General features: G+C 41.7%; 2 protein-coding genes and 8 non-coding genes across 12 annotated transcripts in view; 5 read left to right on the plus strand and 5 right to left on the minus strand.

Annotated features, from left to right (window-relative positions):
• The first annotated feature begins 118 nt into the window (after window positions 1-118).
• Window positions 119-16102, plus strand: eogt (EGF domain-specific O-linked N-acetylglucosamine (GlcNAc) transferase). Of its 3 annotated transcripts, none has more exons than XM_046384539.1 (16): window positions 119-229; window positions 1901-2153; window positions 2613-2713; window positions 2894-3002; window positions 3242-3336; window positions 3433-3537; window positions 6486-6592; window positions 6811-6914; window positions 7880-7972; window positions 8509-8580; window positions 9333-9419; window positions 13099-13167; window positions 13509-13570; window positions 13722-13841; window positions 14262-14364; window positions 14613-16102. In XM_046384539.1, exons 2-16 carry the CDS (start codon window positions 1950-1952, stop codon window positions 14757-14759), a joined length of 1578 nt encoding a protein of 525 aa, XP_046240495.1. In that variant the 5' UTR covers window positions 119-229; window positions 1901-1949; the 3' UTR covers window positions 14760-16102. The 3 variants fall into 3 exon arrangements, with proteins under 3 accessions (XP_046240495.1, XP_046240494.1, XP_046240496.1); XM_046384538.1 differs by having other exon boundaries at window positions 139-289; XM_046384540.1 differs by lacking the exon at window positions 119-229 and adding an exon at window positions 395-507.
• trnae-cuc lies at window positions 3671-3742 on the minus strand. The gene has a single exon. It is a non-coding gene; the product is annotated as a tRNA-Glu (tRNA).
• trnar-acg lies at window positions 4294-4366 on the plus strand. The gene has a single exon. It is a non-coding gene; the product is annotated as a tRNA-Arg (tRNA).
• trnae-cuc lies at window positions 4883-4954 on the minus strand. The gene has a single exon. It is a non-coding gene; the product is annotated as a tRNA-Glu (tRNA).
• On the plus strand, window positions 5515-5587 carry trnar-acg. Its single transcript has one exon. It is a non-coding gene; the product is annotated as a tRNA-Arg (tRNA).
• Window positions 5860-5931, minus strand: trnae-cuc. The gene has a single exon. It is a non-coding gene; the product is annotated as a tRNA-Glu (tRNA).
• On the minus strand, window positions 9597-9668 carry trnae-cuc. The gene has a single exon. It is a non-coding gene; the product is annotated as a tRNA-Glu (tRNA).
• trnae-cuc lies at window positions 10282-10353 on the minus strand. The gene has a single exon. It is a non-coding gene; the product is annotated as a tRNA-Glu (tRNA).
• On the plus strand, window positions 11138-11209 carry trnae-cuc. The gene has a single exon. It is a non-coding gene; the product is annotated as a tRNA-Glu (tRNA).
• A 1144-nt stretch (window positions 16103-17246) lies between the features above and the next one.
• The window catches only part of tafa4b (TAFA chemokine like family member 4b), a 38186-nt gene continuing 37609 nt past the window's right edge, over window positions 17247-17823 (plus strand). The window contains exon 1 of the mRNA XM_046384546.1: window positions 17247-17340. The gene's annotated coding sequence lies outside the window, so the exon portion shown is untranslated. The remainder of the gene's footprint in view (window positions 17341-17823) is intronic.

Raw genomic sequence — 17823 nt, forward strand, 5'->3', positions numbered from 1 at the left:
CTTTTCTGGATCCAGCCCATTATGTTTTTGATAGATGATGGTGTTTGAAAGAAACATTTAAGATCACCTACAGTGTCTGCATAAGTGTAATATAAAGAGAATGTCTGGTACACAGCGCCACTCTGTGGCCCTCGCTACACATTACATTTCAGTGTAAGGTTTCCGGTGTTATGGCGACCACCGGCAACATCATCGCTGTAGTCTGGAGGATATCAGGCTGTGTCTTCAGGTAACGTTAGGCCACCTCTCGCTCCAACTCGTAACAACTTTCTGTGGACGATCGTTGTTGGTGAGTTCCCCTCCTGTTGTAAGGTTTTGTACCGCGGAAATGTTAAATGCGTTTCCCTGTCCAGTTATTTCGGGGCCATACCGGTACAGCTTAAATTAATGGTAAGGGGTCCTGGCTTTCTCAAGAACTGACGCCACACGTTAACCACAACATACATATTTCAGACATTAGCCTCCACTAAAGCATTCTCATATTTTAGCCTCCGACGAAAGAGAAGAGTAAGTAATACGCTATTACCTTCACTTACCTCCAGTCTTAATAGTTATTTCACATGGCTATCAAGTCCCTTGGTGTTCCTGGCGCCTTGCAGCGTTATCGATCACACTTAACGTTTAAGATAACTAATTGCTAGCTAAAAGTTTGTTACACTTTAGCGTTAGTTAGCCGGCTAAAATGAAGTTTGCTTCTTCTCCGAGAGCTTATGCGAGACTGATACATGAGGGTATGAAGTTAGAGGGCAAATTAGAGCTCGTAAAAATCGTCTGCCTTACATAAACAATTATAGCAAACCTTAGGTTGATAAGCTACAATTAATGGTACCAAAAGACATTTTGAAGCCCGTCAGAGTGAAGCTTTAATCCTGAAGTATTTCGTTGATGAAGCTTTTGTTTTAATGCGGCACAGTAGTTTAAGGTTTTTCCATTATTATTTTACCTCTTTGAAGTAGTTTTTTGTGAACATGTGTACTTGAATAAAAATACTAACGCCACACTCGAAATCCCCGCTGCAAGCAAAAGTCCTGCATTTAAAATCTTACTAAGTAAAAGTCTGTCAGCAATATCAGCAAAGTTTCTTTAAAGCAACTAAAGTTCCTGTCGTTGTTTTGCTTTTGTATGTGATGTTTTTGGTTTGATATCACTGCTGTATTCATGTATATGTTGTATTTTACTACTGTTTAACATGTAGTTAATTGTAACTACTTCATATACTGCTGTGCTGGGTAGTTTAATCTACAGTAACGCACCATATTCTTACCATATGTTTGCAGCAAGCTCATGTGTTCTTGAGACTTAAGAAAACTGCATGTGACATGGAAATATGATTGTCTGTGTTGTGTGTAAGTACTGGTTTGGACACCTTGAACTGTATAGGACAGTGGTTTTCAAAGCGTGATCCCCAGCAGAAAAGGGGAAAAATTCATTTTCACTATAATTACATATGATGACAGGATGTGTGACTAATCTGGTAATGGCTTTTATACACTTAGTGCAATAAAACATTTAAACACAAAATTCTTATCAGATGGGGAACCTTGGGACAAAATCTTATCAAAAGGTGGTCTGTGGTTTAATTTGCATCATATTAAAAAGTTTGGGAACTTTGAGTACAGGTCACATTATTACCAGCCAGCAGATTTATTTGCCTGTTCAGCCTCAGATATGATCGCTCAGACAACAGTCGGAAAAGGGGTCAGTAATGCTTCCTGCAGTGGGACCTTTCCTTATGCGCTGCTCAGATCTGCTTTGAGCTAAGTTCACAAACACTTGCTTGTGCCCACATGCTTGTATACTGTGGTGTTAGGCTTTCAACCAAGATTACAGAGTACAAGTCTGAGTCTGTGTCTCTGTCTCTCCTCCTCTTTTTTTTTTTTTTTTTTTTTGTTTTCCTCAGGGTGCTGTGAAGAGAGGCGGCTAGCTCACATGTCTGTGTTATTCTGACTATGCTGCTGTTGGTAGTGCTGGGCAGCGTTTTTTCTTGCACTGTGGTCACCACCGAGAGGGCTGAGAAAACCCGCCACAAACCACCAGCACCGCTGCTTAACTACAGCGGGATCTCCCTGCCGCCAGAGCACGTACCCTACTTCCTCTACAGCAACAAGTGGGTTGCCAAACACTGCCGCCTGGATCCACTCTGCCCTTTTAATGTAAGATATGCATTCTCGCTACTTAACTATGATGTAATTTGTTTAAAAAGTGCTATTTGTTTTAGAGCATTTTCTTCTACCCTACCCGGAGAAGTTGGTGAATGATGTTTACTCTGCAGGTTACTTTGCAATTGCAATCATTGTTTTAGGAAGAACAGTGTTAAAAGAGATGAAAAACATGTTTTAGATGCTTACTATGGTGTAAATTTGTTTTATTTTTACCTTATTATGCCACTCCATCAGTTTAGTTTGCTCATTAACTGGATTAGCAAATATTCTTGACTTGGTGTTGTGTTCTGACTTGGCTTTCTGAGCACATGAAAATTATTGCGGCTCTACACACTCTCCTTTTTGTCCATAGTCAGACAGGGAACACCCAACTGTTCTACTTCTCATATTCTTCCACAGTTTTTAATCAACTTTTTAAAAATATATATTTGACACTTGTTTTTTCAACAGGATGCATTACAGGACCTGTCTGCCTGTTGGGGTTACGAGAAAAACTGTGATCCAGGCAAGCGCTTCAGCTATCCAGTCTGTACCAAAGTTGACTCTGGATGGTACTGATCCTCACATCGCATTCTAACACACTTAATATTCTTACTTTGTCCTTTTCTGAAGTATAATGCACATCAAGTATAACACAAGTATAGCAAATGATGGCTATCTTAACCACAATCTTTTTTTTCTGTAAAACTGTGCTGTCATTCACTTTTTTGCCTAAATCTCTGACCTGTCAGGGCCCGTTCACTGGACGCAGCCCAGGAGGTTTTCTGGAAGCAGGCTGATTTTGGTTACGTCAAGGAGCGCCTCTCTGAGCTGAAAACGCTCTGCAAGGCCAGAAAGCCAGTAAGTTGCTCATTTCCTTAGTTCCCACAGGCCTGCTGAGTAAACAGGAAGAAACAACAGGTAGAAACAGACAAAATGGTAAACAAAAGAATCTACAGACAATAGGCCTGAACTTTATTTTTACTTCCAAAGCAGTAGCATTGGAAGAGTATAGTAAAGGGACCACAGTCTCTAAGGTACAGAGTTTCTTAATATCAGTTAAATACTAAAACATCTAATATTATTTCTTTTTTTCCCAGGGGGATTCATCATTAAAATGCAGTAGCCACACTCGCTTCTGTAAAGCAACCAACCTTTACTTGGACTTGCGTAAGCCACACAGAAGTCATGAGAGGTCGGTGTATTTAAAACTGACGTGAGCACCAAAAAAAAAATATCACATTGACATGGCTGAGCGTGTCTTGAAGCTCATTCCTTGTTTATGTTGCAGATACAAGGAGGACTTCATTCAGAAGGGTGAGATTGGTGGTTGTTGCAGACTGAACAAGCGAGCGCTTGCTGCCGAGGGCGAGCACAAGAGCCCCTTACAGTCCTGGTGAGGCAGCACACACACATTCACGCACTCAGCTCGGGATTTTTACATTGATCATTTGGGAATTAGATAAAACATTGTAATGAGGTTGATTTGTAATTCTTGTTAATGGTTACTGAAAGAGGCCAAAACAGTGTTCCCTGACCGGGAATCGAACCCGGGCCGCGGCGGTGAGAGCGCCGAATCCTAACCACTAGACCACCAGGGATTTGTGGTTAATGTCTTGGGCACAGTGTCTGCAGTGTCTGCCATGCATCCACAGGTGACACGTACATGATTTATGCATCCAAACGAGGTTGGTTTGTGCATTGCTTGTTAATGGTCTTATATGGAGGCATTAATGAATTTGAATGACCTGCATGTCCACTCCTGTGTGTTTGATTTGTGAATAGAGTTGAGACAGTGCTGAAACGTGTCTGCAGAACAGTATGACTTAAATTTGATTTAAGTAGTTCTAAAATGAATCTTGTTGATCAGTTTTTGAACCCAGGCCACAGCAGTGACAGCACCCATTGCTATCCACTAGACCACCATGGAAGTGACCCTTTTGCTCAGAGCATATTTTCTTGCTTGTGTAGCAGGTGTGACCACTGGCAGGATAGAACTTTTTTTATGTAGTCACACAGACTGTCACTAGATGGTGCTTTTTGCCCACGCCGATAAAGTACTCGGTGTGTTGTACTGTAAGGGTAAAGGGCAGGCAGGGCATGTCAGGGGTGTGATGGTGGAGTTTGTTGAAAAGCCAGTACTGGTTCATGGGGGCCAGTGGCGCAATGGATAACGCGTCTGACTACGGATCAGAAGATTCTAGGTTCGACTCCTGGCTGGCTCGCTTTGTGTTTGTTTTTTTGTTTTATTTTAGCATGTGCAAAATGGTGCTCGTAAGATGAACCGAATATGGCAATAGGCATAGTCTGTTACTGTCATTATTAAACATGTTCTATTTGCTTTTAATTAGTAATGGCATGGCAATGGTATTCTTATCCTGTAACTCCATTAGGCCAGTTCAGACTGACATTAACCCGATGGGAAAAAGCTATTGTCTGCATGAACGCAAATGACAACTGGACCGTTCCTATTCTTCTGAACTTGGCTTGCCACTCATAACAATTGAGCAATCCCCTCTGCCAGACTTGGTGAGATTGGTGGTTGTTGCAGACTGAACAAGCGAGCGCTTGCTGCCAAGGGCGAGCACAAGAGCCCCTTACAGTCCTGGTGAGGCAGCACACACACATTCACACACTCAGCTTGTGGTTTTTGCGTTGATCATTTGGGAATTAGATAAAACATTCTAATGAGGTTGATTTGTAATTCTTGTTAATGGTTGCTGAAAGAGGCCAAAATTTCATTCCCTGACCGGGAATCGAACCCGGGCCGCGGCGGTGAGAGCGCCGAATCCTAACCACTAGACCACCAGGGATTTGTGGTTAATGTCTTGGGCACAGTGTCTGCAGTGTCTGCCATGCATCCACAGGTGACACGTACATGGTTTATGCATCCAAACGAGGTTGGTTTGTGCATTGCTGTGCATTGCTTGTTAATGGTCTTATATGGAGGCATTAATGAATTTGAATGACCTGCATGTCCACTCTTGTGTGTTTGATTTGTGAATAGAGTTGAGACAGTGCTGAAACGTGTCTGCAGAACAGTATGACTTAAATTTGATTTAAGTAGTTCCAAAATGAATTTTGTTGATCAGTTTTTGAACCCAGGCCACAGCAGTGACAGCACCCATTGCTATCCACTAGACCACCATGGAAGTGACCCTTTTGCTCAGAGCATATTTTCTTGCTTGTGTAGCAGGTGTGACCACTGGCAGGATAGAGCTTTTTTTATGTAGTCACACAGACTGTCAGTAGATGGTGCTTTTTGCCCACGCCGATAAAGTACTCGTGTGTTGTACTGTAAGGGTAAAGGGCAGGCAGGGCATGTCAGGGGTGTGATGGTGGAGTTTGTTGAAATGCCAGTACTGGTTCAGGGGGGCCAGTGGCGCAATGGATAACGCGTCTGACTACGGATCAGAAGATTCTAGGTTCGACTCCTGGCTGGCTCGCTTTGTGTTTGTTTTTTTTGTTTTATTTTAGCATGTGCAAAATGGTGCTCGTAAGATGAACCGAATATGGCAATAGGCATAGTCTGTTACTGTCATTATTAAACATGTTCTATTAGCACAAGAGCCCCTTGCAGTCCTGTTGAGGCAGCACACACTCATTCACACACTCAGCTTGTGATTTTTGCGTTGATCGCTTGGGAATTGGATAAAACATTCTAATGAGGTTGATTTGTAGTTCTTGTTAATGGTTTCTGAAAGAGGCCAAAATTTCATTCCCTGACCGGGAATCGAACCCGGGCCGCGGCGGTGAGAGCGCCGAATCCTAACCACTAGACCACCAGGGATTTGTGGGTTTGGGCACAGTGTCTGCAGTGTCTGCCATGCATGCATTGGTGACATGTACATGGTTTATGCATCCAAACGAGGTTGGTTTGTGCATTGCTTGTTAACGGTCTTATTTGGAGGCATTCTGAACTTGGCTTGCCACTCATAATAACCGAACAATCCTCTCTGCCAGGCTTGTGTATTATGGCATTGAAATTGCCTGGTATTGTGAGCCTGGTGTAGTAATTCCTTCCATAGCACTTACCAGCAGTTACCAGCCGATAAATGTTATACAGAAGTGAGATGGACTTTTCTTTATCTGCAACATTTCAAATAATTGTTTGTATCAGACCTGGGGACACCACGGAAACACACTAATGCCATTTAAATCAAAGGGCCTAGTATAGTTAAGACAGCAAGGGTCTTGTATATTAATTTTAATTTTATTTTAATCACATTACTCTGATTTTAAGCCACTGATTTTGAGGATGCAGATTGTAATGATAATGATAATGAATATCTTTTTACAATTTGCAATATTACACTGCTGTGCTGTGCTGTGCTGTTTTTGTAGGTATGCTGAGCTTCAGACATACACAGAGCTGGATTTTCATCCTGTACAGGATGGACACTGTGACATCATCATTGAAAAACCCACTGTTTTCATGAAACTGGATGCTGGTCAGTAACAAAGACTTATGTGACTTCAATAAGTAAATAAAATATTAGGTCTTATTACAGCTTTTCTACATAGGTACACATTCAGCTTGTTTGAAGCTTGACATCAGATGAAGATGTAACTGCAGTCAATTAATTTTTCAGTATCTAATAGCAAGGATTTAGACATGATGGGAAAAAAAATAACAACTCTGGGGTTTTTTTCTTTTTGTTTTGAATAGGCGTGAACATGTACCATCACTTCTGTGACTTTGTCAACCTCTACATCTCCCAGCACATTAACAACTCCTTCAGCTCAGATATCAACATCGTCATGTGGGACACGGTAGGTACCTGAGGCCTCTCACTGCAGTGTCAGTATAGAGCAGGGTGACGTTATTTCTGCACGTGTTCTGTCTATGTAAGGTTAACCAGCGGTACAGTAACTGTACAAATTCAGGTGTTTCACCAACACCTTTACTTATCTGTTGAAATACAACACAAATTGGGATTTTCCATGTGTCTTGCCTCCAGTGAATTTGTGGCCCCTTTTTTGAGCTACATAAGAAATACATACACATTCATAAAATAAATCAAACATTACTGGAGTTTTATCTTTCATATAAAAAGAGTCATACATTGGATCTATTCTGGGATCACAAAGAAACCACACAAGTTTTCAAAATACAAATGCATACGGTTGTCGTGATTAAGACTATTTTGGCAGATGGAGGGACACGTTTTAGCTTCCTGTCTTTATAAAACAGTTTCTCTGACAGAACTGTCTGGAGTAACATTTACACATACAGGTACACAAATATTTTGTGTCACAAGACAAATGAAGATACTGTTTGAAAACTGAGATTGCATTTGGGTACCACAACAAAGTACTGCAGCCAAAGCTTTTGTTGAAGAAGTCAGTGGCATGTGTGGCTGATGAAGACATCAAGGGGAAACACCAGCTGAAAAACAAAATGCTTTTAGGGACAGCCTTATCCGGACCATTGTTCCTTCCACTGCGCATAGAGGGTAAGAGGAAAAGGCAAAGAGAGAAAGAGAAATGGGAGGGAGAGAAAACTGTCAGGGAGAGGAAAAGCAGTGACCTTTCAGAACAAACTACTTACTCGCGGTGTGATAACAGACTTTATGTAAAACCAAAACTTTAGAGGAATACATCCAACAGACGACTGACTCTGGCACTGCTAAAGGCTGTAGTTTTAGATTTTAATGTTACAGCCTTGTTTTTCAGTTTATATGTAACATTAATTGAATTAACATTTGTTTCCCTCTTTTCTTATGTCTGTTTCCCAGAGTTTTTATGGTTATGGGGATCTGTTCAGTGAGACATGGAGGGCCTTCTCAGACTATGACATCATCCACCTGAAGACGTATGACTCGAAAAGAGTAGGTTTAAAGTTACCTCTGGTCATCATTGCAGACTCTTTCTTTTCAAAAGTTTTTGAACTCATCATTAACTCAAGTATATTTGTTTAGAAATACCAACCAAATTGGTTGTTTATAGTCCATGAAAGTTAATTAAAGGCTTTACAGTGTTGTTACAGACCCCCTGGAATTGGGTTGGGTGTTTACAGGAAAAATCCTCTGGTACACAGGAAATGTTGTGTTTGGTGTATCCACAAGAAGCAACAATAGTCTTGATGAAACGTGTAAGAAAGTCTGATGTTAGTGTGATCAACCACGGCTGAACAGCTACTCAAAATTCCATCAGATAAGTACGACTCTTGAGTGATCTCTGAGAATGACATGTTTCCCAGTCGTCCATGTACAATAAAACATCATTCCAATACTTTTGAAAGTACTCAAAGATGTCCAATAAGTATGCAAGCAGGCTTGTTTGTGTACACCACAATATACACGCAAAGCAATTTCTGTACCATGCTGTATGCTTGCTTCACTGATTTATTCACACTTGTCTGTAGGTGTGCTTCAGAGACGCCTTCTTCTCCCTCCTCCCGAGAATGAGATATGGCCTCTTTTACAACACGCCTCTCGTAAGTTTCCTCTCATGTATATTTGCGTGTGAGTTTACATATGTATTTGTTTTGAACAAATTGCAGTACCTCATACTTTCAGCGCTTATATGTTTTTATCACATTTTGTGATATCTTTTTTTCTTTTTATCATTTACTGGCATTTCCGTCCCACATGCACAGTGATATCCGGTTTAGTCATAAACATTCGCTTCAGGTCAAATATTTATGGTATGTATTCAAAAGCTCAGCAAGTGCTTGTGTTATTTAAATGATAATTCCAAGGAGATTACTATAAAGATGATACCATGTAAATATGTGTTGTCCTGTGGTTTCAGCCTTGAGGTGTGAAATATTGATAGGTCAGCCTCAAGCTGATGCATTTGATTGTCCCTGCAGCACATGCCATGTTTATATTCATGTCCTCACATTTACTGCTGCAGTGCAACGGTGTATATGTGGAATTCCTTCCTTGAGAAATGCATAGGCTCATATGATATTCATTCCACGGAGATTAGGAAATATGTTTGCAATTGTCAGATTTCCTGTGTGTTACGTATTTCTTATCACAACCCAGAGCAGTTCAAATTGCCTTCAGTTCATTTTCAATCAGAGTAGATCTTCTAAAAATACAAATATTGTTAATTTTTTGACTATATACGGCCCATAACTTAAGAATATGTCAATACATTGTTTTGAATTGATTGGATGAAAAGCAAATGACTTCTATGAATGAAATGAAAATGACATTTTCTGTGGTGTGTTGACTGCAGATCTCAGACTGCTACAGTGAGGGGTTGTTTAGGGCTTTCTCCCAGCATGTCCTCCATCGACTCAACATCCCGCAAGATGGGCCAAAGGTAGGAAGTATCTGTGTATTGCCATTTTTACTGATGAAAATGTAGCTAGTTTGCAGTAAAAATGAAGACAACACGGAAGTTTTGTTTTTGAAGGCAGCCTGCCCCTTGGTTACCCAGGTAAAAAAATAATGTTGTTAACACACTGTGCTTGGTTGTTCTGACACTGAAAAGTCTAATTTCCCTGACCGGGAATCGAACCCGGGCCGCGGCGGTGAGAGCGCCGAATCCTAACCACTAGACCACCAGGGAGATGATGTTTCTGTTTGTCCTGTAAATAGTACAGCAGTATGTTCAGTTGTTCCTGCTTCAGGCACACTCAGCTGTTTGTCCTGATGATGGCTGATGGTATTAAAACCATACCCGAAGGCCAGGGGACAGGGAAACAGGGTCCTGGGGCTGGTGGATGAAGTGGAGGGGCTTGTTCACTCCTTTGTTGTGTCTACAGAAGGTGACCACTGGGTGTTGACATCCTCAGATGGTAGGAGTAGATTAAAACTTTTGTGTTGGTTCTTTCAGCCAACAACAGATCAGTTGGTGTGCTTGGTCCCTGCCAGCCTCATCCTCTCGCATGGCTCCACGTTTAATGGAGCATCACAGGCTTGTCCTGTCTCTCTGCCATTTTTCAGCTATATACTGAACATCTGAATCAGCTAAAAAAGGGAAGTTTTGTTTTGCAAACGCAGCCGGGCCTCTGGCTACCCAGAGGTGGAGATGAAGAACATTTTTCATGTTGTTGGTCTATATTTTCATGATGCTCTGAAATCATAGCACACAGACAAGCCAGAATTTGTTAATATTCTCTTGCAATTAATCAGCAGTTGCTTTCATAAACTTGTTTTATGCCAGAGACATAAGTTAAGCTTTCCCTGACCGGGAATCGAACCCGGGCCGCGGCGGTGAGAGCGCCGAATCCTAACCACTAGACCACCAGGGAGCTGTGTGTGCCAACTGTATGTTCGCTGCCTGCATGGGTCCGTTAGAATGATTAATGTTGAGTAAGTGATTAATTCTGCTCCCATAAAAAGCCCAGCAGCCTTGTCATGTTGTCCTAAACAGTTCTGCATAATGTAGTGAGAAATCACATAGTGCAACGTAAAAGCACCAAAGCCTAAGCAGACAGAAAGAAGCAGATCAGCAGAGGTTGCCTGTGAGTTTGCTGATTTGTTGTCCTTTAGTGCAGAAATAGCAAGAGTGAAGGGAGCAACTGGCACAGAGTGAGTTTCTCTCTGACTGCAGCTGGCCTCAGTAACGAAACACGCACTGACACTAACCCTGTTTAATATTACATGTTACATGAGCAGTCTTCACATCTCACAATGCGAAACATCAGTGCTCAGCCTTTGGATTATTATCTCAGGAACAGAAGGGGAGATTGTGTTTACTGGAAGGTAAATTAATAAAATTATAATATATATTATATTGCATTATATATTATAATATATTATAATATTGTATTATAATTATAATATATAATTATTATTTTATATATATTATAATTATATATTATAATATATAATATATAATATACAAATTATATATTATAATATATAATTATGATAAAAAATTATTTGAATCTGAAACTTCTGATAACAGAACTTTGGCATACAAGGCAGTGGCTTGTGGGCTTGTGATTTATCTGAAAGAGTCTTCATGTCACTGCTTTTAAATTGGTCAGCAGTAATTCTACATATTTTCTGAGTGACAAGCTATAATCCATGTCCCTGGTGGTCTAGTGGTTAGGATTCGGCGCTCTCACCGCCGCGGCCCGGGTTCGATTCCCGGTCAGGGAATTACTATTGTTTGTGTTTTTTTTTTTAAGGATTTTAGTTTTCTGTTTATTTAATATTGACATTAGCTAAACATATGTTTTTTAAAAAATTGTTCGATCCTTTCTGCCAGTGTCTTTGTTAAATGTCCTTAACTGTTATGTCAGTCCCTCACTTCTTTGAGCATGAAGAAGGCAGCAGTTTGGTGAAGGCTCTTTCCTCTTCCAGCATGACTTTGCCCCAGTGCACAAAGCAAAGTTCATAAAGACATGGTTGGATGAATGACTGCACAGAGCCCTGACTTTAACTCTTCTGAACACCTCTGGGATGAACTGGAACAAAGATTGTGAGCCAGGCCTTTCGGGCCAACATCAGTGTCTGACCTCCCAAATGCTCTACAGCATGAATGGGCAAAAATTCCTACAGAGACACTCCAAAATCTTGTGGAAAGCCTTCACAAAAGAGTGGAAACTGTTATGGCTACAAAGCTGTCTGTGTGTTTAGAATGCAAAGTCCCTGTTGGTGTAATGGTCAGGTGTCCCAATAGTTTTGTCTATATAGTGTATTTCTACTAAAGTCTTACTTGTATTGTGTTTCCGTGATTGTAGGGTTGATTGTTGTCAAACACCAATTTAATCCTGTTTTTGAGGTTTCAGTCAATCAGTAACCATCGCCATCTTGTTTTATTTACAATTTTATTTATTTTTTTAAAGCTTAGTAATGATTGCTGATTGCTGAACCCAGCTGATCATGGATTCTTAGTGAAGAGATTTCTAAAACAAAATTGTTCAGTCGGGGTTAGATGCACTCAAAGGCTTTTAGACGGATAGTTTTGTATCATAGTCCGATACACTTGGACTTTGCCAAGGGGCTAGAGGACAAAACGAGGTATAAGTTCCATCAAAAAAACCACCAGACCAACAGGATGATCCTTTTGAAGCAGTTTTCTAATAATACATTACCCTGTTGAATAGTATCTACTTTGGTATATTTAAAGACACATAATGCAAGGGAATATTGTAGTTCTCTTACATACGGCTGCAACCATGCACACCCCTCCCTATTCATCTCCTAACTCTGCAGCGATCCCCACAGTTGCTTTCATAATTCCACGTCTGAAGTGCTTGACTGTGTCTTCATGAACAGCAAAGCCCAATAACTTCCTCTGACCAGTTTAGCAGCTCATTGGTTATTCATGGCCTTCGCTGGAAATATGCTAAGAGGCTTTTCAGCGAGACATGGTGCTCCAAGTGATAGCAGGACGGCGACTGAATGAAAGGTCTTTTCAGCCCTGACCCTCTCCCCAACTCCTCTTTTCATCCCTAGATTAATGACAGAGACTCACACTGCTGGTCTTCTCTATTGTGTTCGCCTCCACCAGCCCCTCTCCTCCTATCGCCCCCCTTGTCATAATTTGCTCCAGTCTGGTCTTCTTCAATCCTTTTTTTTTTTTTAAATATCTTGTAAGGAGGAGTAATAATGAAAATGAGGAGAAGTAATAAGGTCTGTGTTGAATATGTCCACAGCTTATAGGAAGGTGTCACCTGCAGTTTAGTGGGGTGGTTGTGTGCAGCGGTTTGCACGGGTTGTAGGTTTCTGTGAATCTCATTGCTCTGGTCAGAAATCGAAATTCTCCTTCAGAACACAAGGTGGCAGTAGAGTAATATAAAAAGAAGACTCCTAGTACAAACTATAAACTATGGAGCACATAAGAGAGGAAGAACATTGATTCCACTAAAAAAACATATACTTGGTAATGGGATTTGAGCTAATTTGTCCTTCTCTCTGTGCTGTACAAGAGAGACTTTATAAGCAGAGGCTTTTGAGTTAGTTTGAATGAGCATCATGTTTTCCCAGGCGCCTATCTTTTCTGTCCTTGGCTGATTGATTATTGGGTGCATTGCTGTTTTCAGGAAGGGCGTGTTCGTGTCACCCTGCTGGCTCGCAGCACAGAATACAGAAGGATATTAAACCAAGAGGAGGTGAGTTCAGCACCTCCCCCACCCTCTCCTCCTTTCTTTCTGTCTCTTACATTCTTGTTAGCTTTGCTTTCCCGCCATCCTGTTTTGCCACCTGTCCTCCTTTCTTCTCTGTCTTTCTCTTTGTCTCCTTCTCTTTTCTCACTCTACACAGACCTCTTCCACTCCCTCAGCTCCTTCTCTCCACCATTGATTTACTGTCCACATCTGTTAAGTGCCTATTTAAGATCTTATTTGCTGCAAACAGTACAAGTAAAAAAAAGTCTTGTGATTTATGTGGTCACTGCTGATATTTGTTTGCTCTTTCATTGATCAGAGAACACGTACCTTTGTTGTTGTTACAGCTGCTAAATGCCCTGAAGACCGTGCCTTTACTGGAGGTCAGTGTGGTGGACTACAAATACAAGTGAGTTTGTGCAATTCTCACCACGTTACCACAGCAGCTATTAAAGTGCTGTTTAACACAGCTCAGTGTGTCCAGCTTTTTAAGTTGTGTACTAGTGACAGTGCTCACACAATGAAGATGATTGATGCGTGACTCCCTGTCTGTCTTTCAGGGATGTTCCCTTCCTGGTGCAATTGAGGATCACCCACAACTCTGACATCTTTATAGGGATGCACGGGGCGGGTCTCACACACCTCCTCTTCCTCCCAGACTGGGCTGTCATCTTTGAGCTGTGAGTGACACATTTGGCAGCCTTTGTGTTTGTGTGTGTGTGTGACAGGCGGAAGAAGACAGAGAGGGGAGCAGGAAGAGCGATGGGTTTGGCAGGGTGCTGTGCCCAAAGTGCCCCTCAGACACTTGGTGTATGACTGTGAAATACTGTCTAATTAACCAGGCATTCATCACACCTGGCTACCCAGAGAGTAGAGGAGCTGATTGGAATGTGTGTGTCTGTCTGTGTGTGTGTGTCTATGTGTCTGTGTCTGTGTGTGCATGTTTGGTGTGCATTTTGGTGAGTGACACATCAAGAACCACAGTGTGTATACAGAGAGAGAGAGAGAGAGAGAAAGAGAGAGAGATGGGACAAGAAAGAGTGAAAGTGAGGCAGATCGAGGAGAGCAAGAGATAAAGTGTCTGCATCTGTCCCTCCTAGATATAATTGTCAGGATGAGAGCTGCTATCGAGATTTGGCTCGGCTGCGGGGCATTCGATACGTGACTTGGCAGAAAATGGACAAAGTGCTCCCACAGGATAAGGTAGGGGAAACTCCCGTACCAGCCATTAGCTCCTCACCGCTTCTGTGTGAGCTTCCTCAATCCATCTCACCTATCTCACGGACGCACACACATTTAATTACCTGCACTTACAGGCACACCTGAACAAATGTACAGACACCATTTCTTTTTCATATTTCCTCTCTGTCGTGTTACCAACATTCATGTTCTTTTATGTTGCATTTCCCTTCCCTTTTAATGCACACATTGTTCTCTATCACCTGCCTCAGGGTCACCACCCAACCCTTGGGGACCATCCAAAGTTTACCAACTACTCCTTTGATGTGGGAGAGTTCATGCGCCTTGTGCTGGAGGCAGCTGATTACGTCACACAGCATCCCAAATGGCGGCGTCGAACCGTTCATGACGAACTCTAGACTCTCTGTGACGGTGGGTGCCGGCTGCTGAAGAGTTTTTAGCATGTTGTGATCCAAAGCCTTCTTCACTTCGACAGAGCTTTTTTTTTAAAGATTTTTTTTAATTTACCTCATCCACCAGTGGATATCAGCAGTCTGACTGAGTATTTGTCACCTCCTGTCAGCTGTTTTTAGAAATCTCGATGGGGGAAAGCAGTATGGCAGACGAGTTGGGGTGGGGGTTGAATAGCTTCCACCAGCTCCATTAGTGTCAAATCAGTTAAAGGACAAGACGCGTACAGTCAAAGTATCTGGAGAGCGATAAGATACATCCTATGTTTCTTCATTACCTCCGCTGCATCTGCTTCATTCCGCGCCGACAAAGTTAGCTAATGAGCAGCTGTTACGGTGTCCCTTCACATGCAACATCTTGTCACATTTGATCAGAGTCACCTTGATGCGAGCCTCTTCAGAGCTGTTGACAATCACGCCAGTTTTCAGAGTTTCTGAACAAATCCCGCATACGCCAGTCTAATATGACTTACAGTATTCACATGCTGGATTCATGCATATAGTTGACTTTTTTGCATGTAGTTTGACTGACCTGAATTTATGTGGTTTTAAGTTAAGTTCATCACAAACATCAATGATTCTAAAAATAAGAGACAGAAGACAAGACACTCCTGTTGTCCAGAGGGATTTTGTTTTTATATCAGTATTAGCGTTTGTATGTGTGCAAGCACAGCCAAACTTTTACACACTTTAATAGTAAGTACTGTGAAAGACAGATCTGTGTGTTTGTCAGTAAAATTCAACTCTCCATTTTGTCTCACGTAGCATAATGAAAATGATGTAAACATCAGAAATGTTTGGCTGGGTTTTTAAATGTACCTTTCACATTGGTAAAATTAACTTGGTAACATTTAATGTTTAAGCTTATGTGTGAGTTGTTGGCTTGATGGAATATACCACTGATACTGATGTCTGTTTTTTATATTCAGTTCCTTTGCATTTTACCAAAGGAAATGCCTTGTCAGTATGGTTGAGTGATGAGGGTGCTGCTGTTGTCCATCACCTTTCCTGAAGCCTTTTGGATGCTGTTAGCTTTATATTCAACAGCAAATTAGTGTAAAATGAAACGAGCACAATTTGCATGCAGTCTGACGCAATGCACAAGAGTATTTTGAGCACTCAGCAGATCATTTTCATGTTTCTTGGCTTCTCTGTGAGCTTGATGTTTTATTTATCAATGAAACCATGTTGAACTCAGACAGACCTTTTCGGTCAGGACTTTTGCTCAACTTGTAGGCGATTTCATATTCAAAAGCTGTGTAATATTTTGAAATAAATCATTCTGAAAAGTGCTGAAGCATGTCTTTCTGTCTTAGACCATATTAGACATCAGAGATTTAATTCATCTTAATTTAATCAATCATCTTTTGAAGCCTGACCTTGGAGGGGAAAAAAAACTGAAGCCTCTGTGTTGCCGGTTCTTGCTGATACCAGACAGCTCTTTGCTGTGGCTTTCATTATTTTAGTGAGTTCAAGTCTGAGGAGGGAGAGTTCTTCTCGCAAAAGGGCACTAGTTCAGTTTTTCCTGTCAACGTAATAAATCTGGATGACCTCAAAAACGACCCAAGTTAGCAGTAACGCATCATAGCCACATGGGGGCAGTGCAACACCACACATGAAACCAAACCGTAACCCTGCGCCGTGAGATCGTCCCTGACAGATTTGCTCCGAAGTAGACAGTGAGAACAGTTTATTCACAAATAAATCCAGTGGCTCGTGAGAAGACGGTGTTCGTTTGAATGTATTTGCTCCAATATTATAAGTTTGAAGTCAGCAGTCGTGCTGCTGCCACCCGCACTTTGCGGATGTTGTGTCTGAACTTTCTGAGTATTGACAGACACCAGGCCTGTCTGGGATGGACACTATTTATGGCCCTGCTCGGGTTACTGCCAGTGACCTCGTAAAGAATTGAAGAATCTCTATGCAGGGTGGGGGATCAAAAGCAGAGGAACCAAGATGTCTGTTCTCATTAACCTTCATGGCGGCCTCAAATCGATGACTAAGTCTTATTTTCTTTAACACAAAGCCCCTCTTCTGGATGTATGGAGCATTTGAGTGGAGATGAAGAAGACATCGGACCGTGAGAAACACATCGGATCACCAACACACTTCTCCATTTTTAAGTATGAAGCGCGAGGAAAACGCAAAGCATAAAACCACAGAGCCTCCTCTTCACGGTAGCCTACAACCTTATTCTTGCTTCAATGCCAGGGCGCAGCGTCTGTGTGCCTGTGTAATTAGAGCATTTGCAGACACACTTTCTCTCACCTATCATTGCTGAACAGGCTCCTCATTTACAGCCTGGGGCCGCTGGAAGTTTACCACCCACGGTTCTTCAACAGCCGCGTTTGGGTGGCCTTATTTTGTTCCGCCTTAAGTAATCGTGTGTTTTCCTGCAGAAATGTTAAATTACTTATCTCTGTCGCCCTTAATACAGGCCTTGCGGAGTGAAGAGATGGGCTTTAGAGGCATCAGGAGAGGAGAGCTGATTGCAAGCAAAGGCCGAGGTTTAATCACTGAGGTGGAAGCTGTGAGTAAAGTCATTAGATCACGCCTGAGCCGAGATTCACACACCAGAATCAGGAGGGTTTAACGGGTTTTGTTGTGTGTGAGATGCTCCACTATCTGCTTTCTGTGACTGTTAGTTCCCTATTTTAGTTTGTCTGGCATTTTCACTGGGACAGCCACGCCGGCAGACATTATTCAAACATCCTAGAGCAGCATACGTTGGCTTTATTTCTTTAGTTATTGCCTGAAGCTGATCTTTTATCTTTGCGTTTTGAGAAAGGGATTGTTAGCAGAATATACTTTATCTCAAAATGCAAGCATTTCTTGCTACTGAACTCTAGACAAATCTATCGCAGTCCGCTCATATTACCTTGGTCACTTTTCCACGCGTCCCCCCCACATCGGGAAGACAGTGTCTTTTAAGGGGATGAATGCAGGAATATTGATTTAGGAAGAAATATTCCTCAGGTTCTGAGCAGATATTTCCTTAATATTTTCCCTCCCC

The sequence above is a fragment of the Scatophagus argus genome, chromosome 3 (genome assembly GCF_020382885.2).
Source record: "Scatophagus argus isolate fScaArg1 chromosome 3, fScaArg1.pri, whole genome shotgun sequence".
Taxonomy (NCBI): Eukaryota; Metazoa; Chordata; class Actinopteri; family Scatophagidae; genus Scatophagus; species Scatophagus argus.